General features: G+C 45.5%; 1 protein-coding gene across 1 annotated transcript in view; it reads right to left on the reverse strand.

Annotated features, from left to right (window-relative positions):
* Positions 1 to 10,119: 10,119 nt before the first annotated feature.
* Positions 10,120 to 22,227, reverse strand: part of NIPAL4 (NIPA like domain containing 4) — a 125,747-nt gene continuing 113,639 nt past the window's right edge. The window contains exon 6 of the mRNA XM_069653929.1: positions 10,120 to 11,616. Coding sequence (XP_069510030.1) covers positions 11,006 to 11,616 — 611 coding nt within the window. The 3' untranslated portion in view covers positions 10,120 to 11,005. The remainder of the gene's footprint in view (positions 11,617 to 22,227) is intronic.

Raw genomic sequence — 22,227 nt, forward strand, 5'->3', positions numbered from 1 at the left:
GGGTTTCGAAATCTTGCATTTAAACCAAAACATGTGCTTGATGCCACAATTGCGCACAGGAAAAGAGCGCTCGGGTAATGTGTACACCTAGAGCTGCCCGAAAGACTCATACAAGCAAGAGGTGCTTAACAGAAATATAAGAACTGGTTGAGAGCTCACAAACCTCAGCTCGAACAAGATGCCGAAGCCATGCTGACGAGACTTGCAAACAAAGACACTCGCAAATTTTTGAGATCATAGGAAGAGTCCTGTCCTGACTCTGCAGTGCAACTCAATATTAACTGCAAGGGACTGCAAACACCACTAGACTAGGCTCTATGCCAAGAAGGGCCATCTAGCGGACTGTGCTGATTTAACAACTGACAAATGGGATCTATCGTTTGATGAACACGATATTTTAGGTATCAACAGGGCAAGTTCATCAAGAGCCCCAGGCCCAGATGTTTTGACAAACTTTACCCTTAAAAACATCCAGAAAAATGGGCTGAGCTGTGTGGTCTAATAATTGCAAGGATTGTGAGAGAAATCAACTCCAGCATCATGAAAGTCCGCTACAATTGTCCCAATATTCAAAAAGGGCAACAGGTTGAATCCCAAGGATTACAGACCAATTGCTCTTCTGGATGTTTTGGGCAAGGTCTATGCCACACTGCTACAACAGAAATTGTTGGCCTGGATTAAATCTACCAGGAGGTTTGACGTTAGACAAACCTGTTTTGTAAAAGGGGTAGGCTGTGGGCTCAACCTTCTCATCCTGAACATCATGAAAATGGAAGCTATACGGGCGGGAAAATGTGTCTATCTAGCATTCATTGAGCTCTCCCATGTGTTCAACAGCATCAACGGTGAGCTCTTATGGGAGAGGATGCACAAGTGGAACTGTCCGAGTAGCCTGTTGGTGGCAATTAAAGATCTACACACCAATACCAACATAAAAATCAGGCTGGATTTGAGAGGCACCCTATCTAATCCAATTAAAACCTACTGTGGTGTTAAACAAGAATGCCTTTTGGTCGCCATCGCATTTAACCGCTTTATATCTGACAAAGGGGACGAGTTTGATAACATCACCGCATTCCATCCAAAAATTGGCACTAGAGAAATAATCTGGATCCTCTATGTGGCTGATTTGGTTTTTCTGGACTCTACACCAATAGGTAGACAGCAAAAACTAAAAATACGTAGCTAAAAATGGCCTAACTATTAAAACCAAGAAATCTGAAATCCTGACGCTGCAAAATCTGGTAACACACAAATCCACTACAAGGAAAATGGTATTTGGGAAAGGAACAGGCGAGGTCAGTCTCAAATACTAGAGACGCAAATCAGTGCCAGCTGTAATGATCTGGGTCAACTCCATATGTCAACACTAGCCGTACAGTTAGCAGCCCTACAGAAAAAAATATGGGAAGTTCTCTCTGCTGCCAGCCATACGATTTTACAAACAAAAAGCAGTACCTGCGACGCTACATTGTGCGGATTGTGCCTTGGAATGTCCTGACAAATTTGGAACACACTGGAAAACGTTTTGGTTGAAGGTTCTGTGGTTGCCTAAAGGGATTCCAACGGTGTGCATAAGACACGAGCTAAACTTGACATCCCTAAGTTTGAGAGTCTCTTGGAACATGTTGGCTCTTTATCGCAAAATAACCATCAAGCCGACCCTACCCCAATTTGAGATACTGCAGTTTTCAGATAGCCTAGACAAATCCAATATGCTTGCAGAGTGGATGACACGATGTGGGTAAGTAATAGAACACTACGACTTAGAGATGGAAACGCTTCACACAAACCCAAATAAAGTTAGGGAAAAAGGTTTTCAACAAGACAGGTATGAAACTGGCAAGCTTAGACGCAAACAAGACAAAAGAAAACAACTTAAAATCCAGAAATATCGTAAAATTTCCGGATAAACGCTGGAGAGACTTATTTCAGAAATTTAATTTGAGGGCATTTAAAACTAAGGAAGTTCTGGCAGTTGGGACAAGGGCTTGCCAAAAGATAACAAATGTTGTCTATGTAATATCGAACCACAGTCCATAAAAGCACAGGACTATATTGTTTTGCATTGCGAGAAGCAAGAACTATTTACTTGGGCAGGGTGTGATGAGTGCCGACAACTTGTGGGCTGTATGTTTTGAAGACTCAGAAAGAAACTAACAGATATGACTGTGCCTTTTACGAAAATGTTGGTGAGGGAGGGTTCCCCCCCTTTTTTCCCCCTTCCTGTTTGTGTTGTCTTTTGTACTTGTATATGTGTATTTGTTGTATGTTCCTTGAATTCATTGGCTATAGTTATTATGCTAGAATGCGCAAAATATGATATTTACAATGTACTGTAATTTTGATTATTACTGCTTAGTATGAGACGTTGTATACTTTATGAAAATGTTCTTTATTGGAAACTTAATAAAATGTTTCTGAAAAAAAACTAACAATCGCATTAACATCTTTCTTAGAATTTATTGTTAAGAGATTTAATGAAAAATCAATTGTCATCTAAGAAATCTCAATGTTATGTAAAGTGAGTAGAGCCTCAGATTATAATATATATATATATATATATATATATATACACACACACACACATACACCTTTAAAGGTTTGTAACAAACCATATAAAAAAATAAATAAAAAAGTATGCAATAAATACCATAATCAATTTCTCTTCACGAATATCCACAGTCTCTGCATTCCCTAGTTCAGCCCATGCCGCATTAAAAATTCTGATTGAAGATGCACCCCATCACACAAGACAGCCCTTCTACTCTTTTTACTGTTATGTTTGTAACACTCCCTCATTGCCTGCTTTAAACCATTCACAAATATATCCACAATCTGTTGAACTGTAAATATACCCCATCAACACATTAAACATCCACACACCAACTGCCCCTAAATGTTCTACCAAGCTTTTGCATATGCATTTCACTTGCTTATCCTCCCAAAAACAAATGTACACACTGCTGCTTTAAATGCAAATACGCATTGTGCAGTAAAACAAGTGCATGAATGGAAAGAGTATTAGAGATTAGTAAGTGCTCATCAAAGCCCAGAAGGAAAGTGCCAAGACATACCAAACTAGGACACTAGCTAGCTACTGGGGTACAGCGAGTCCCAAGAGTGTGGTACACATCACCCAAATGGTAGAAGTGTAACAGGAGCAGGAAGCCTTCTCCAAACACAAGCAACGGCCGAAGACACATTACTCCCACTCTTTCAAAAAAGCTTTTGACAAGCAGAGTATTAGAGTTACAGCAGCAGTGGGCTCTAGCGGGGCAGTATGTAGGGAAAGAAAGTTGCACTTATTGCAGTTTTTGCAAGTAGCAGGAGCTCATGTATACATTGGATATATCCAGTGATACAATCCCTGAGCTTGAGGCCAAGGATAAGCCTTGCAGCCCCATTATACATTAGCCAAAGGAGGCATACACAACAGAGGGAGGTTAACGAACGGGCTCTTGCAGTAGCCCAGCTTACACAAAACCAGGGCTCAATAGACGTTCAGCTTTGGGTGAAGTTGAGAAAAATGTACAATGCATGTAAGGCAGTGGCGCTTGAAACATGGGCTTTGCTTACAAGCTCTAAAAAGTAAAGAATAAAGCAGACAAGACAGATAACCAAGGTTTATGGCCTCAGAATGGTGAAAGTAGACGGCCCAAAGACAGTGGCCAGAGCAGAGACAAACAGGGCACAGGCACAGTAAAATAATCTCATTTTACCAGCATTGACATAGATGGTTAGCTGCACACAATGCCTCAATTGCAGTTAGACAATAAAAAAACCAGGACTACACATTAGTTCAGGGACATTTAGGGAAACCTATAAAATAAGAAAAAGTACATCAGGTGAGTTTGAGGAACAAAATGCATATGCAAGAACCATAATTATAGGATAAAGCCCTAGAGTACTCTGCACTGTAGCACTTCACTGTTCACCTGTAAACAGCCCAGTTGCACCTGGTAAGGATGGTCAGTGAGAAAAACAAATTAGCCAGTCCAGCATGTTCTCCATAATGCTAATGGGCATCACGTAACCGTTCGAGGAGGATACAATTCTTGCAAGTCTAAATGTTGAAGGACGCAGAGTTGTTGCAGTCTGGCAGTCTTCAGTACTTACTGGGTTCATCTTTCGTTCTACTGGGAACCCTCTGGCATCTCCCTTAACCAGCTGCAATCTGCTCCTGGCTTCACACTATTAAGGTGAGCGCTGCCCTGCCAACTGCTTAACTTGACTACATCTAGCCATACGGGCCACGTGCCGTTGAGACCCGATATTGGCGTTTGGTACCTCCTCACCTTCCATGAATTGCAGAAATTCAGTCTATTGGTTTTCCTTGGACATTAGTGTGTCAAGTATCCTTACAATTCGAGGAGTCACACCCACATTACCTGCAGACCTTCGCTCCACGACAACTGAGGTACCACAAACGACAGAGTAAGCGCAGTGACAGATTTGGCTTGCTTAACAGGAGGACTAACGTATTCCCCTTGCAACCTGTGGTCCACAGGTGTGGAAAATTGCAGCCGCCAAATTGCACAGCGGCCGCATGCCGATTACTGAGAAGGGTTTGGCAGCATTTAAAGAACTGGATGAGAGGGGCACCAAACTGACTGGGCTCACTCATCCCCCAGGAGAACCAGCAGATATGCTGTGACCACTACTGGTATCGGGAATCCATCAGATAGGGCTTTTTCTCTCCCCCTCTTTTTCCAAATAGCGGGTAGATCCTCCCCTTCCCCTTCCACATAATCCACAGAAGCATAGCCCTCAAGTGGGGGGGGGGTAAAGCATCTGTCACTCAATAAGAGTTGCATACACAACCAAATACTTGCCCCCTAAATACACTTTGTCCATTGATACAAAGTGGGTGGTTGGGGGGGGGGGGGAAAATCAAGGCCTCGACTTACATTTGGCCCCCTGTGGGAAACTTAAGTGAATCAATTGTTCTGGACCACTCTTTTGAAAGCTCATGCAAAAACATGTTGGGCATAACAAATAGAACAAGAAAAACAGGGGGGGGGGGGTGCTCCCACAATGGAACAAACTGATCCGTCTCCCAGTCTTGTGGAAAATTCTGTAACCTCATCACCGAACAAGTCGAGCTCAATTCTAAAGAAACCATTGAACACAAACCTTTTTACTCTCTGCAACACTGCGATGAGACGAGATTCTGCACTCGTATCACAGATGGATTCCTTGAGGCCAGCATTCATCTCGGAATTAGATCTTATGCTGGAATCATTGCTCAGACTCTCTGATAATATCAAGGAGAAACAACAAGGTGGTGATGCTGGACTCAAATGTTGCTTTACTGCTGGCAGGAACAAACAGTGCTCTGTTGGCTCCCAAACTTTCCAGCAGACTATTCTGGACACCACTGTAGCGAAACCCGGTGTCTTAAGGGCGACTGCTTGCAACTTATGGTCGGGGCCCACGCAGTATGTACAGAAAAATAGCTTCCCCATGTCCATGTTCGACACCGGATACTTCAACTGCCCTTCTGGAGGTACAGTTTGTGGAAGAACGTCAAGGCTTTGAGCTTGTGAAGACCACAGGTGCCCCTCAGGATGAGATAGTAGTTTCCTCTTCCTCCAAGAACGAGTCATTTCAGCAACAAAACCACCGACAGCATAAAAAGAAAGAAGGTAGGAACAAGACAAAAAGAAGAGCAGAAACCTGCCAGCAAAGCGCAAAGGGGTGCATACATTTATTGCCACATTGTCCGACACCATAAAGATAGCCCAGGATAAACCCTGCACAAACAACTCTTCCTTCCAGGCCTATTAAGGCGGAAATACAGCGGATGCTCTGGCCTCCAAAGTGAAAACCAAACAGAGCAAGATCACCACTTTCTTGGTAAATCATATAGTTACCCCATCAACTGATGGTGCTGGAACTTGTGCAGGTGCCAGAATTGGCTCTACTAGTGGAGGACTCGGGCAGGCCCCTGGGGCAGGTCACGGCAAAAGTCTGCCATCCAGCTGAAGTTTATCGCACAAGCTCCCAGCAACAGGTGTTGGTTTGTTGGATCCACGAGTGCAAAATAAGTAGCACACAATTCAGGGCACAGCCAGACTGGGAGTTGGTAAATCAGACCAAGGACCAACTAACTATTCATGATCGGAAGCATCATGATGAAGCTTTCAGGCAATTCCATCGCGGAGAGCTTTGTGCTCAGACTACATAGAACGGGTTCTCTTCCCAAAACAAGGGGCAATGAGATTGGTGTCTCTTTACATCCAATATAATAATGCAAATAGTTAAAGTCTTGCTGAAATCCTTTGGCTATGGATTACACAACTTGCAATCAACACAGGCAATTACTGACTTTTTGCTCCTAGAAATCCTACGTGCAGCACCACTTCCTCACTACTTAATATAAATGCACCCAGGGGCACATGCTGAAGGACCGTCTTAGCTGGAGGCAGCTGTGCAATTTACCTACTATAAAAATGTGAACAGAGGCAACAAGGGTGGACCGGGAAGGGGGTCGGGGGACTGGCCATAGCAATATACTTGAATCTGGTCTCCTCACATAGTCAAGTGGCCATGAAATGTAATGATCTATTGGCTGTAAGAGTTTTCTTTGTGGGAAGGGTGGAGGAGGTGCCGCTTGTGAAGATTTATTGGAACCTTGAAAGATACACTGGACCGTCTTTCATAAGATCTTGGACAACTTGTTGGAGGGGTGTTTGCAGGATTACACGCCACAAACCATAATCTTGGGTGGTGATCTTAACTCTTGCTGTGCTGAGGTCTTGTCCAAAAAGGGTGATGACGTAGAGGGTTTTTTAAAACACTTTTTTCTTGGAAGCAGGTCCTGGCATTATATGGGACAACTACTTTAGGAACTGGGGTTTGGAAATAAGCCTGCCCAGGGATGGGACTTTGTTCAAAGGTTTGGAAAGTGGGGGACAAGGGCACTTCATTTCCTCGTCACCTGCCTTACAGGTGTGGTCCTATGTGGTGAAGCCCCTTCTGGGGCAGCAATCATCATCTCCCCCCCCAAACACTTACCTTGAGGGGACCGCTGTCGATGTGCATGGTTATGCCAGTGAGAAATGGCTTGTTGGTAAAATTGGAACGTAGCCACCTGTAAGAACTTTCTAAACATCTGGGGAAAAGCAGCATGAGGGGAGGCCAAATTGACTAAACAGTTCACAGTAGAAACATTTAGTGAAACTCTCCAAATGTCTCACCCTATTGGTCAAAAATGGTAACAAAAAAAATAATAAAACTTGCATCGTATAATGCCATGGTGGTGCTGCCAAGGAGAAAGAAAAAGCAGGACTGTAGGGCCCCAAGGAAGTCAGTACACTTCCTTAAAGAACATCATTTTGTGTCGATGCAAGGGAATGGTTTAAATCTAGTAAACCAACATATTGAGGAAAATCAGGACATATTACGGGCCTTGGTGTGGGAAAACAATGCACATTGTTGGTCCCTTATTAAGGCTAAAACAAAAGGCCATGATACACAGGTTGGGGGGGGGGGGGCGGATCTCTATACAGAGCAGACGTAGATCTATTTAAAAGGGAGAAATGTGCATGCCCTGTGGGCAATGTGGACTATCCAACTCCCCCAACTGGTCTTGTTGACCTGGGGCTCGTTTCGAGGACGATATTCTTTGGGCCATAAAACACGCAAAGGCCTCTAGAGTGCCGGGCCCAGATGGCACCTCACCCATGCTCAAAGAAAGCTCCTCGGGTCTGGGTGGGCCCCCCGTTTTTCAAGAGGGTCTATGAAATGCATAAAATCTTTTCCACGTGGCACCAGTCCATAATCATAACCATTCATAAACAAGGGGACACAACTGATCCTAGCGGTTTTAGGCCAATTGCCTTGCTGGACTCCTAGTAAGATCTTTGCTGCACTTTTACTTATGGATCTCAAGCACCAGCTAGAGCCTTTAGACCTTCCCTCGCATTACCAGGTGGGTTTAGGTTCTGGTATGGGGACCCCCCTGAACACAACAGTACTTTCACATGTGTTGACAGCAATAGAAAAGGGGGTGGTGGCTCCGGTTTACATTGCATCAGTAGATATGTCAAACTCATTTGAAACCGAGCCGGAACACACTGGAGGAAGCGCCTTGGGTGGAACATGCCTTTGAAGACGGTGCAACTTTTGGTGCTGTTACACAGAGATAAAGTGCAGCGGGTAAGGCTGACAGGGGGGGGGGGGGGCGGGTCTGACCCAGTTACATTTGTGGGTCTCGGGCAAGTCTGTGTCGTGGCCCCTATCCTCTTCAATCTGTACATGGTGGACTTCAATGCAGTGTGGGAATCTGGTGTGGCACGTTTGTGAAAATCACCACTTCGATACTAAACTGGCTAGCATTTGCCACCAACATTCTGTTTGACAAAACACAACTCATCCCTTAACAGGAAGCCGACTCTTCCATCAACACGCCATTATTAACTTCAAGGTAAGGGGGGCAGGGGTGGAATCTTAAAAAAAAAAAACACAATTCGCTCTCCAAAACGGCTTCACCTGGAAGGTGGTCAACAGCCACTGGAGCAAGTACACCAGCTATTCCAGGGAAGCCTGGAAAACATTTTGTGAAGGGAGGGTTAACACTGCTCACACAAATGAAGATTATTCCCCAATTGTGCCGCTACTCCCTTCTAGGAGGTTCTACCTCCAGAAGGTAGAGCTGACCATTTTGTACGGGTTGGCTATTGTGCCATTTGACAAGGAGCCATGCTTTAACACTTTGCAGGGCCAGTTATGGAAAAAAAACCTGGGTCTGGCTAATTCCTTGCCCAACGTGATATTAAGGCACGAGCTGGGACTAGTGTCTCTAATGGGAAGGAATTGCCAAGAGTATACTAAATTCCGAAATCTTCCAAATACCTCACTTTACATAATTTGGGGGAGAAGTCCACCCTGAAGTCGGCAAATTCGATCAACTCAGGGGAAAAAAATGCACTACATTTTGCATTTAATAGGTTCTTCAATTGAGGAATTGAAGAAAAAGCAATTTGTGAGGGATTTGCTGGCCACATACTCACTTCATGAAGAGTATGCCAAATGCAGACTAAACAGAGGGGAAAACCTACAATATGTGCAGTTTCCCCTTGCCCAAAAGTTATCATGGTGTCTATGTGCTTCCGCCTGAATCAATTACCAACTTGAGCGGATGAGCAAATGGGACAAATCCATCACCAACAACCAACTGTAGGCTATACTGGGAGCATCCAGGAAAATAAACATCTTGTTGCGAGTTGGGGAGGCATGGTAGACAGCCTTCGGAGATGCTTTGGGTCAGACTTATGTGGGGCAATGTAGAGACAGATCCCTCTCCATGCACTGCTGTGCGTCGAAAAAGCTGGAATAGTCTTAGTTGAAACATTTGAGATAAACGAAAAACTGGACCTGAATGTTTCCTTTGAAAATAACCGTGATAATTGATTTTATGTTAGGAATAGTTTTAAACTTATATTTTGAAATTGTTTTTTCTTTTCCGTTATATGAAAAGCTTATTTATATAGGCTCAAACAAGAAAGTACTGGATGGATTGACACCAAATTAGCAAAAGCACGCTTTTGTGCAAAAGCCGCCCCTCCTGCTGCAAATTTGGTGAAACTGTCCATCTGTTTCAGATGTAGGCAGGATCAAAAAATTTGATCAAAAAAATTGCGTCCGAGGATTTCCACAAATGTTGGGACCCGCCCTATAACTTTGTCCCCCCTGCACATAACACCATTTTTTGACAGAATCATTCTGAAGCAGGTATATGCTTTTTTTGGGCAACATTTGGTGAGGCTTCGTCCAGGGGAAGGCGAAGTTACAAGCCGCCCAAAAAGTCCTATTTCTAGGAGTTGAGCAACTTAACCATAACTACAAGGCCGCTCGTGCAGACCCAGTAATATATATGTGCATTAACACACCTCCATAACCAGCTGCCACTGAGCAGAAGGGGCATAAAGGGCCAAATTTCCAAGATGTGTGCCAAGTTGAAGTGGGAGAACACGTTTCTCCCCACCGCCCTCCCCCTCACTTTTATTTTTTAAACTTGGGGCACAGCTCATCCACCTTCTCTTTTTGGTCAAGCCTTAAGTGCCAGTGGTGGGACCTACTGTCCCTGAAACCATACATGCAACTGCAGGTAGCTTATCTAAAACAGGTTTATTTGTACATATAGCTTCATTGCCCTTGGGCATCACAGAGTTGGTCCAACCAAAGAGGGCTGAGACCTAGAACACAACATAACGAATTCTCAGTATTTGATTGTGGTGGAAGGGGGGGGGGGTAATACATGAAACTTTCCCACATTAAAGTGCTCCTTGCAGAATCCCTGCATCGATGTGCACAGCCTGTTGCTGAAAGGTAGGACCATGAAAAGAGGCGGCCCACAGATTTCAGAGAGAAGGCTGCATCACCAGAAATATGGCCAGGGGAAGCAGCATTTTCATGAATAATCGGAAGCATTCACAAGGCTGCCCACTGGGGTCCAGTAGGCATGCCAGCAGAATGCAAGTCCATGGCACTGGGCCTCAGCAGTTTACAAAAATAGAAACATTTTCATATGTTAAAAAAATAATCTCTTCTCTAACCCTTAAAACCTACATTATATAAAATATCTGAGCCAATCTACTGAAAACTGGCATGTTGAGAATAAAGATGGGCTTTGCATGCCTGAACCCAGGGATTCAGGAGGAAAAACAGCACAATTAGGGTGCACTCCAGATCGGGTAAAGAGGCAGACGAGTGGGATCATGGCCAGTGTCAAGGTAACATAATATACAAACCATTACTTTTGCCATACCATGCTCATACAACAAATTAAATACAATCTTGAATGCTTTGGACAGAGGCCAGGGTTGGATACAAGTCGTTCAATGCACTCAACGTCATACCACAAGCATCAGATTCCAGGAAAACTTGTAACACTTGGTCCTTAATACAGTTAAGTGATTATTCAACATAAATCTGCCTCCATCCCACCTCCCTCTCCAAAGCAGCGTCCTTTAAAGTACATGGTGCTTGCTGAACCGGTTCAACTGTAGATCACAAATACCCGGGGCTTCTCATCTGCGATTACTGCCGTGGCTTCCATTGTGTCAATGAGGCTCGTTTTGTCCTCCAACTTGAAGTGCACTGGAGGGCCCTTGCCCTTCAAAGCATGGGGCAAGTTATTCCAACTGATATTCAGGTCTTTGAAGGCATGGAGTAAGAAGACTCCCAGAATAATGGTAAGGAAGCCACATATGGCCCCTATAATGTCCACTGGCCGCATAGTGAGCCACTCCTTGAAGAGGATGATGGAGGTGGTGATGACCACACTGGTGAAGAAGACATAGTAGATCGGGAAGACCAGCGAAGTGTTGAAGACGTCCAGTGACTTGTTGAGGTAGTTTACTTGGGTGACCAAGGACAACAGTAGTGTGCCCAGCAGTATCCAAGGCAGAGGGTCCTGCCAGACTGGCTGGCCAGCAAGAAGGCCCTTGATAGCAATCCCAAGGCCCTTGACCGAAGAGACTGAGAAGGCACCAATTATGGAGCAGATGGCGATATAAATTAGGATGTTTGTGTGTCCGTAGCGTGGTGAGAGGTAGACAATTAGAACCAGACTGGCAACAAGGAGAAAGGACACAAACACTAAGAAACCTGGGTGGAGAGAAAAAAAATTAAAATCAGAAAATTGCAATGACCAGATTACATCTTCATATTTGGAGGGTTCACAAGCTAAATGTAGCTCGACAGTGTTCATTTTAACTCCCTCAAAAAAGCAACCAAGTTATTGCTTTAGACTAGGTCCAAAGAGAGCCTTTTACATGGGAAGATCCCTGGGAGAAGTGTTAGCAATAGTGTGTCATACAGCAGGAACACAATTCTCCCCCCCCCCAATGCCTGCTGGCATGAAGCATGTGGTGGGATCAAGGTTCATGGTGGCCAGTTAAAAACGTATCGGAATAAAACAGCAAATCTCAGCGGGGGAACAATGCTTGCTCGTTCACACAGGATCAGGCTTGGCTAGCGCACTCTGGCATCACTTGGTGTTAATTTGCTTGTGCTGGATACACACACTTTCCAATAACATGGTCACACGAACACTCAAAGAGCACTCGGAGCAGATAGCCCTGTCCCAGTCCATGAAATTAAATCCCAGTTAAGCTCTACCAATATGGGCCCAGGCCAATCAATTCTTCAAGCATCCACATTTAAGCTAGCTCACCAGTGCGTTTTATTGCACCGATCATGCTCTGCCTCCAAGACTTTTAAACACTGTTGGTGCTGAAAGTCTTTCTGGGAGAGTGGGCAGTCAGTAGAAGCAAGCCGGTCCATCATGTAGGCTTCACCCACACCCACTGGCTTACTGTGGAAATCATGGAAGTAGCCTCTGGCCAGTACTAGTATTGGAAGGATGTCAATACATTCTTCACTGATGTTGCCTGTGTGCCCTCGTGTACAGTACCCACAATGCCACTCGTGTAGTATCAGATACGTTTGTAATCAGGAGCCAAGGAGTATGCACTCCAAAGCTGAAGATTAATGCAAGTAAACTCCTGCTCCCTCTTTCTTCCCCTCTACTCTGGCCACCATCTGTGGACTCTCCCCCCCTCCTTCATCTGTAGCCAGAAACCTTGGTGTCCATCTTCGACTCTTCTTTCCTTCCTCCCTTACATCCAGAACCTTGCCAAGAAAGCCCACTGTCAACTCCACCTCCTCAAAGGAATCTACTTCCCCCGGAAGCTCAATGTCTAGAGCTTTGGTACTCTCTAGGCTGGACTACTGCAACAGCCTCTTCCTTTATCTACTCTACGCCCCCCTCCAGCTTATCCAGAACAAGCCTGCACAATTTATCTTGGCCTAGGGACCACATCTCCAGTCCTAAAATCTCTCCAATGGCTCCCGGTTGCTGCAAGGATAACATTCAAATCCCTCTGCATCATCCATAAGGCCGTCTCATGCCTGGGACCACACCCACCATCTACAACTCACTCTCACTAAATACTCTCCCTCCAGATCTCTATGCTCCTCCAGCACCAACTCTGATTGTCATGCGCTTCTCTAAACAGCAAGCTGGTGGCCAATTTATTCCCTTGGCTGGCTCCACCTTCCTCTCGGTCTTATCTCCTCAAATTCCAGAAGCTCCTCAAGACTTTCCTTTTCACCTACTCCTTCCTCCTTTCCCTTCCTTGCTAAACCCCACAATCACTGAGATTGTTGACCAGGACTCGTGTCCTTCTTGCCCTGCCCCCCCCCCCCATGTTCTCTCCCCCCCCCCCCAGCCTCCCACACCCCAAGCACTTGTCTTTTGGCACCCACTGGCCTGTGCGTTCACAGGCCTGCGCTTATTGTATTGGCAGTTGAACACCCTTACCTAGTGATCTCTGGCACAGCTGATTGCAACCCTAGCACTTCCACCTGTGGAACCCCTAGCACTTCCACTTCCCCCCCCGCCCTGCCCCACAGTCCCAGCACTGCTCTCTGCACTTGCACATTCTGAATGCTCACAAGGCTTAGCAGGACTGCCTCCTTCTCCTCTTCATTATTAGATTTTCCTCGGGTTGCTTTGTGGACTGCCATGTGGAAGGATGTGGCAGGGTAACCAGTTTGGAAGCAACTTTAGGGGCTGGTTGATTCTGAGTGAGTAGTTTCACACGGATTGTAATCCGTTTTTGGCCTGCTTTATGCACTCTTTTGGAGTGGTGTGTTCAATTTTTTTTTATTTATTATTTAATCATTTATGTATTTATATTTTTTGGTAAGCACTGTGTGCTCACCTGGTGTCTGTCTAGCGTTTCTTTTGGCTTCTGAGCCTATTTTTCTGTGCTGGGCTGCATCCAGGGTGAAGTCTGGGGTGTAGTCCTTTGTTTGTGGCTGGCCTTTTCCCAGTCCCACCCTCCCCTCCAACCCGCCCACCTCCCCTGATGGTACGTCCAGCTGGTCATAACTACCCTTCCCAGGTCAGCCCTCTGCCTGGCAGAACCTCGCGGCCAAAGACCCCAAGGCAAAGGGCGGCTCCTACATTGGCAGCTCCAAGACGTGTCTGCAGGGGAAGCCAGTGAAGACATCAGTCAACAGACACCAACAAAAACTAAGTGTGGCATGGGTGGGGTGTAGAGCAATTACTGTACTCCAGAAAGCCCCCGCCACTCTACCTTACCTTTCCATAACGTAGACTGCCATAGTCTTGCACCATGCATACTTCATTTGTTACCACCAGCATAAATCTATTCATGGCTGGACTGTAAATGTTGCATTGCATTACACACTTACTTGCCAATGTTAACTAGTGCAACACCTAGAGAGAACTGAAGATTGCCCTGCATCGCATTTACATAGGATTGTGAATGCTAGCATGTGCCACACAAAGCGAATCGTGATCACTAGCCTGCCTCACATCTAGATAGGATATTGAAGATTAGCAAGTGCCACACTCCGATGGAATAGTGAATGATAGCAAGCATCACACCTAGACATAACTGCAAGGACAGCAATGCCAATTGATCCACTAACAATTTTACCCCTCTGCATACACATCTCAAACTTTAACCAAACAACCACAAGCCTACAACACAACAATCCGCACAAACTTCACTAGACTGCAAAAACAAACCACACAGACTTGCACAACAGCACACGACTACCAACCGTAAAACACCACAAGCCCAGTCAACGGAGGCTGCCAACAGCACATCACTGCTCTCTTGCACTTTTCCCACTAACTCACCCTCTCCCCTTTTTCAGAGCCGCCAGGGGACCACTGGTTATAGTGCACTGTACAAATATCCTTCAACATTCCCATGATCCCTTTCTGTTGCCCTGGGGGGTGGGGGGAGGGCGCTTTGTAAGGTGCTTATACTGGGTTTCAAATGCATAATAACAGTGTGAACTTGAAAAATACCACAGGAAACACAATATGGGTCCTGTATATCCCCCCCCCCCCACACATGCTTGTCTGCAACCACAGATGTGAGGCAAAGAATGCGATTTGAAACCGATACAAGCTCCAGAAAGACTGACTAAATGATAAGTCTTCTGGTATTTGTTAATTGTGCTACATCGACATGCCATTTATAGATATATGCAACATTTGGCCCTCCAATGACGTGTGTATTAAGTATAAACTATGTAGTACTGCTTAACCCAAGTCTCCACCCTTTGGTCGGTGCATGCATAGCGGTTAGTAAGCATGAACCGGGCTTCCACTGGCCGCTTCAGTCTCCAGCGACACATTAGCCAGGAATTAGTGTTTAGCCGCACTGCATTATGGAGTGCCCTTTTTTCTCCACCGTGCAAATGGGACTAACTTGTTAAAGTATGTTTCCGAGTTCTCCCAGGTGTACAGCAGAAACACTCAACGATGAAAAATGCCAACACATTCAGTGGTTTCTGGAAAAATAAAAGCAAGCAGCTATATGGACTGGTTTGTACTGAACTTTGAAAGGTTTAGTGAAAATCGTGGATGAGTGAGTTTTCACCTAGTCTTTGTGTACTCCCACACTGGTCATCCAGTGATTGCACCGCTACTGATGGAAGAGATTTTTACCAAAAAGTGGCCACATTTTAAAGGGAGCAATCTGGAGAGCAATGGGCGTCTCCTCTAAAACCTTGATCACTGGGACTTTCCATGTCGCTACGTCGAGAGGTGGTGTACCCAGCTGAGGCTCCTAGTGACGATAGCCCATCGTCACAGTAGACATTTTAGTGCGACTGTGCACTTACATATCCCAATCTGTCTTTGCACTTCCATGAAGTAAGTTTGTTGCTGCAATAGTATAAGCACATTTCTGGAAAAAACGCAAACAATTCCAGGACTTAATGAGCCAAGCTGCCACCCTGTGTGGCTGCGGGTGCATTGCCCGTTACTGTTGTGTTAGCTGTGGGAATGGAGGCGTCTGGGTGCTACTACTGCCATGTGCAATATGTATGGGTCCCAGACTGAGGGTCGGGCTCATGCAATAGATTTTGCATCACGATGGATGGATGGGTTGAGGAAAAGCAGGACAGCATCCCTGCCAATGTTCTCATTGGGCAGATCCGCTTCATGAGAGCATGGTTTCCATGTGAAAGTGGAGTAAGGCTCAGCATAATTCTAAGTCTTGAGTGTCACGATATCGATGGGTAGGTGCACCTCTGGATGGATCCATGTCCCTCAAGCTCCGTAGGCCAGGAAGTGGGCTCCAAACGCCCATCATTGGAGGCACCAGTTTTAATGATTAACTGAAGTGGGGGGAAGGCAATTAAAAAACTGGCTTCTACTTCAGTTCCCACCATTTTAGTACCAAAACAGCCTTCTTATCACAAGATTAAAAACTCCCCCTTGGTTAGTTTAGTTTAGTTTATTATTTATAATGCGCAGTTATACCCAGGGGTATCAGGGCGCAGCATGTACAAGAATATGCGAAACTTGGTTACAAGGTGTAAAAGTACGAGTTGGCGTAGGGCGAATGTACAGAATAGCAGAGAAAGCAAGCAATATATACAATATATACAAGCAATATATACAATATATACACAATAGAGGTGGCATGCATACTAGTACGGATCACATGAGGAAAAACCTTGGCATTTAAATGTCTGGGAGGTCCTTCAGTTTCAGCCAAGAGATGACCTTAGAGCGGAAATTCAGGTAGGGCATGTCTGCTCTAAGGTTAGGGGGCAAAGAGTTCCAGAGTTTGGCTGCTTTTACCGGGAAGCTGTTACCTCCTATGGTGGCGAGTTTGTAATTTGGGACAGAGAGGCAGTCTTTGTGAGCCGTTCTGAGGGGTCTCGTGGAAACTTGTCTATGGAACCTGTTAATCAGGTAGATCGGGGCGGCATTGTTGAGGGATTTGTAGGTGAGTGAAGCCGTTTTTAGGAGAATTTTATCTCTGGTGGAGAGCCAATTGTTCTGTTGACTGAGTCCTGATATATGCTCTCTTCTGGGGATCCCTAGGGCTGCTCTCAGGGCGTTATTCTGGAGAGTTTGTATCTTGCTAGTGGTAGCCTTGGAGGATCCTAGGTAAAGGGCATTGCAGTAGTCAAGGCGGGATAGTATAAGGGCTCTGGCGATTGTAAGACAGCTGGTATCCGACAGAAATGGTTTAGCTGAGCGGATAAGTTTGCACGTGTATGCAGATGAGGATGCCAGTGAACTCAGTTGTCTTTTGAAGGAGAGGTTAGAGTCTAAGTAGAAACCCAGCGTTTTAACCTCCTGTCCAACTTTAATGTTGTTCCCATCTATCTTGAAAGAGTTGTAGGCCGGGCTAAGTTTCCTTAGACTGTGTGTTGTGCCCATGATTATAAGCTCTGTTTTCTCATCATTCAGGCATAGTCCGTGGGTGGCCATCCATGCCTGGATGATGATGTACACCCTATTTAGCAAGGCCAAATCCTTTCCATAATCTCCAGAAAGCGGAAGGAGGATCTGAGTATCATCTGCATAATTAGTGTAGGTGATACCAAGATGATCCAGATCATCGAAAAGGGGCTTGGTAAATATGTTGTACAGTGTAGGGGAGACGCAGGAGCCCTGTGGTACACCACAAGTGATGGGTATGGGATCTGCTGCAGCTGTGGGCGAGAAGACCCTCATAGTTCTACCGTTAAGGAATGAGGTGATCCAAGAGATGGCCTCAGGCGAGAAGTGTGCTGCTGTGTGGAGATGTGAGCATAGGACAGAGTGGTCGACCAGATCGAAAGCAGCAGAAAGGTCAAGGAGGAGGAGCAAGGCAACTTGTCCTTTGTCCCTAAGTGTGTCAATCTGAGCTTTCAGGTCGATGAGTGCAGTCTCAGTCCCATGTTGAGGGCGGAATCCTGATTGTCTGGATCCTAGGAGGTGGTGTTCTTCCAGGTGCCTCTGTATTTGAGCGTAGGCGACCTTGTCTAGGATTTTTAGTAAAAAGGGAACAGTTGTTATAGGTCGGTAATTGGTAGGTATGGCTGGGTCAAGAGTAGGTTTTTTTAGTAATGGAAGTACCCAGGATTGTTTTAGATTCGTGGGGATGGAGCCAGTGGTGAAAGAGGCGTTGATCAGTTTCGTAATGAAGGGTGAAAGATCGCGAGCAGCGTCTTTGATAAGCTGTGCTGGGCAGAGGTCTCCCTGGCAGTTAGAGGGTTTCAAGGACAAGATAATTTTTTCTACGTCAAGAGTATTGACTTTTGAAAATTTGAAACGGGTGGGGTCTGTGGTTACGCACTTGTCAGGTCTTCTGGAGGGGGGCAAGTCTTTTAAGGTCGCTTTTTTGCTAGAGATTTTAGTTTGGAGGGTCTTGATCTTATTGGCCAGGGCATTCTGAATTTCTGAGCACCAGTTTTTATCTTTGGTGCAGGTGTCAAGGGGTAGTATGGGGGTTTCAACTTCTTTGAGAATGGAAAAGAGTTCTTTCATATTGGACTTGGCAGATGATATGCGAGAGTCAAAGGAAGTTCGTTTGGCCATGTATATTTCTTTTTTGTAGAGTGCAGTTATTTTAGAAAGATTGAGTTTGTTAGCAGCTGAGGGACATTTTTTCCATGTAGTCAGGCAATTTCTCTTTTGTTGCCTCAAATTTTTGAGGAATGGTGTATACCATTTGTTGAGGTGTGATTTCTGTTTGCTGGGTCTGAGTTTGAGAGGGGCGATGAGGTCCAGTGCTGTGGCCATGGCTTTATTATATTCCTCAACTAGGATCTCTGGGTCTGTGTTGTCCGAAAGTGAATCAAGAATGGGGAGAAGGTTCGGGATGAGTCTTTCTGCCGTAATGTTTTTCTTGTTTCTGGTGAGAATAGGTGGGGCTGTTGTGATAGGCGTGGGTGTCGGTCTATCGGTAGTTAGCCAGAACGAGACTAGGTGATGGTCGGACCAGATTAACGGTGAGATATTGGTGATGTTTGCTACACAGTTGTAATCGACCACCCAATCAAGTATTCTACCTTTTGAGTGAGTGGGGGCCATGCTTCTTTGCGCGAAGCCTAGTTCAGCAAGGGTGGTGGCAATAGAATTAGATATAGGGTCTGCTGGGTCGTTGTAGCCAAGGTTGAAGTCCCCCAAGGTGAGGACTTGAGATGAGGTTTTAAGATTGTTAGGATGGCGTCAAGGTATTCAAACAGTGTCACAAAAGGAATGAATAGCCATGTGCAAAGGTGGGCCACTTTATTGGTGTCCGAGACAATGGTATGTCCCTGTCCAACCCTGGTTCTATGTACAGTACTTGGGCAAAAGTGCTATATAACTAGCGAATCATTTGCACCAAACCTACCTGCCCAGTAATGCTGCAGCATTTGCAGTGCTTACATTGCAAGATGCTGTTGCTGCCCCTTTCTTACGCGTGTAAAATCGCGTATGCTCCTCTGTCGGCACATCGGATCCACTCTGGTGTGATGCATCTTGCTGGCATCGTCGATACTAGCGAAGAACCCAGTTCTAAAGGCAAAGGCGTATACATTTTCCCGTTCATACTCAAGTTGCTGGCATAATGTGTTGCATTTTACCAGTTTTCCAATGTGTGTATTATGGAGCCCACCAAGAAAAGGTTCTACAGTTACCTGAAATCATGTCGCTGCCACTAAGTGCACAGATCTTTATTTGGAAATGGAAGGATTGGGCCTCTGGGGTCCCCAAAGGGCGCTCAGTAATCACCATTATCTGGGTCATCCCAACGCATCTGGATAAATACCAGAACATTCTGGAGCCAAGTGTGCACTCGAATTTCATTCCAATTCTTTATAATTCGAGCTCAATTCCTTAACCATTTGGAAGACCTAGTTTAAAAGAAAGCACTAGAATCAAGCATTGGGTCCATCCATCCATCACTTGCTAGTTGGTCTCACCCACGGGACCAATGTAACAGCAATCTGCTCGGTAGGAACATGAAGGCTGTTACTCCCCCTAACCTCTCAGCAAGCCTAGATGCTATAATGAATACAACCAAGAATTCAGATAGCCCAACTATAATGAGGAAATCTTAAGAATGCTAGATCAGGTTGCCCATCTGAAAGTTAGACCGGTTAGAGATACTCCAAACCATCATAGATGGTTTACTCCAACATTAGAAGAACTGAAAACAGCTAAGACAGGCGGAACATATCTGGCAAAAAGACAACACTCCCGGAAACTTAGAAATCTGGAAAACCAAGGCAAAATGATACAAGATAATTGTAGAAGCCAAGCACAACTTCTGCAATAATCAAATCACCAATGCTGGGAACCAAACCAAAGAGCTTTTTTGACTCTTGGGGTCTTGGGAAAAGCCTGCTAGTATAGGTCCAGTCATTAAACCCACTAATGACTGTAAAAAAGTGCAAAAAGCATTTGCCGATAAATTAAAAAGAGCCCAAAAGAAAATCCTCCAAGAATTAGCTAAAATAACTCCTGCTGCTACATGGAGAACCCAATCATAACAGTACCGAAGAGGCCCAGTCTATTTCCAAACTACCTCTAAATTTGCAGCTGATGAACAATCTCAAGCAGAGTTCAGTGTTAAAGAACACAGATATCCAACTTTATGCGGGCAATGCACCCTACAAGCTGCCCAGGTGAACTTATACTTCATAAAGACATGTTTGCCCCTTTTCTCTGTCGGTTTGCAAATTCCTCCTTCCGTACTGGCCATATCCCCCCACCCCCTTACACATGTAGTAGTCACTCCGCTGTTGAAAAAAAACGGCCTAGATCCCAATGATGCCGCCAATCTTAGGCCAATTACTAACACTTTTCTAAAGCTTGTGGATAAAGTGGATATGCTACAATTGCAGGCACCTGTGTCAGAAAGAGGCATCTTTTATTAAAAAAAAGCAGGGTTTCGCGGTTTTCATGGCACCGAGTGTACCTTGTTGGACTTGCTGACGCATATGCTATCTGGGTTGGAATCCAGCAAGTCGGGGCTGCTGATGTTGCTCGATTTATCAGCAGCCTTCGACTTGCTAGATCATGGAATTCTGTTGGATCGGATGTCTACTACTGGAGGTCTCGCAGGGGAGGCAATAACTTTGCTCAAATCATTTCGAGGGGCGTAGCTCCCAAGTACATTGGGGCGAGAGTGCCTCCGATGCCAAGATTACCATCTGTGGAGTTCCTCAGGGGGCTTGTCTCTCCCCCCTGCTTTTTAATATTTACATCATTCCACTATAGAGGGATCTTGACAATTCAGACCTCCTTCTGCAATTATGCAGATGCTTTCAGTTGGCACTGGAGGTTGGTGGACACCACAGTAAAGACCAACAAACACTGGATAGGGCCTATCAAATGGTGAAAGGCTGGATGACGACTAACTGGCTTTGCCTAAATGCCACAAAGACGGAACTAATGTTATATGGCCCTAAACAAGCTAGAGAGTTGCTGGGCCCCCTGTAGAACAGCTTCTTGGATGATGGATGTCAGATACCTGTGGTACTCAAGGTCGAGAACCTGGGTACTTATTTGGAGGACAACGTAGATAACAAGGCCCATGTTGATGCAATCGTAAAAAGCACTAATCATCTGAAAGTGCTTTGTCAAGTGGCCCCTCTGGTTTCAGAGGAAAATCGCAAGAAATTAGTTTGTGCTGTAATCCTACCTAGAGTGTATTACTGCAACACCCTCTTGGGAGGAGCGAAGAAGGCAAACCTTCAAAGACACAAAAGATTCAAAATGCTGTGGTACGCATCGTTTTTCGGATGAAGCGTCTAGAGCCTACATCAGTAGCCAGGAGGAGTCTCCACTGGTTGCCAATCTCAGCTATAATACAGTTCAAGCTTCTGACAATTTGTCACAAATGTGTCTATGGTGATGCACTTATATACCTAAAGAACAGGCTGAGACTATATACGCCTAGTAGGTCTCTTCGCTCAGCTAAGGTGTCATGATGCCTACCTCCAAGGAGCCAGGTCGGACCCAGCAACCTCAGAGGCAGGCATCATCCCCCCCCCCCAGGGAAGTGCCAGCGGGCCCAAGCTGGGGCCCTTTGGACACAGTCCTGGCGCCTTAGGCGTCTGGCTCATAAAGCTAGACATGTGTTCAAGTGTTTTAATGTGCACTTACCTGATGCAGACCATGCTGCTACATCGAGGCCTGAATGGAACTACTTTACCTGTGGGACTACTTTCCACCTGGGTGTGGTCGGGGTAGAATACATACCTGATCGGTGGAAGGATACATGCCTGGAACTTCTACCAAAGCTATTTAAACCACGCCCGATCAGCAACTCGCGCTTCGCGTTGTTCTGCTCCTCGCAGCTGGACGCTCACCGTGTCAGCTCCTGCATCTGGACTTCAGCCACGCCTGTCAGCATCCTGGGTCGCCTGCAAAGGGAGATAAGAGAGAATTGGAGA

The sequence above is a fragment of the Ambystoma mexicanum genome, chromosome 3q (assembly GCF_040938575.1).
Source record: "Ambystoma mexicanum isolate Mex_15411 chromosome 3q, UKY_AmexF1_1, whole genome shotgun sequence".
Classification (NCBI taxonomy): domain Eukaryota; kingdom Metazoa; phylum Chordata; class Amphibia; order Caudata; family Ambystomatidae; genus Ambystoma; species Ambystoma mexicanum.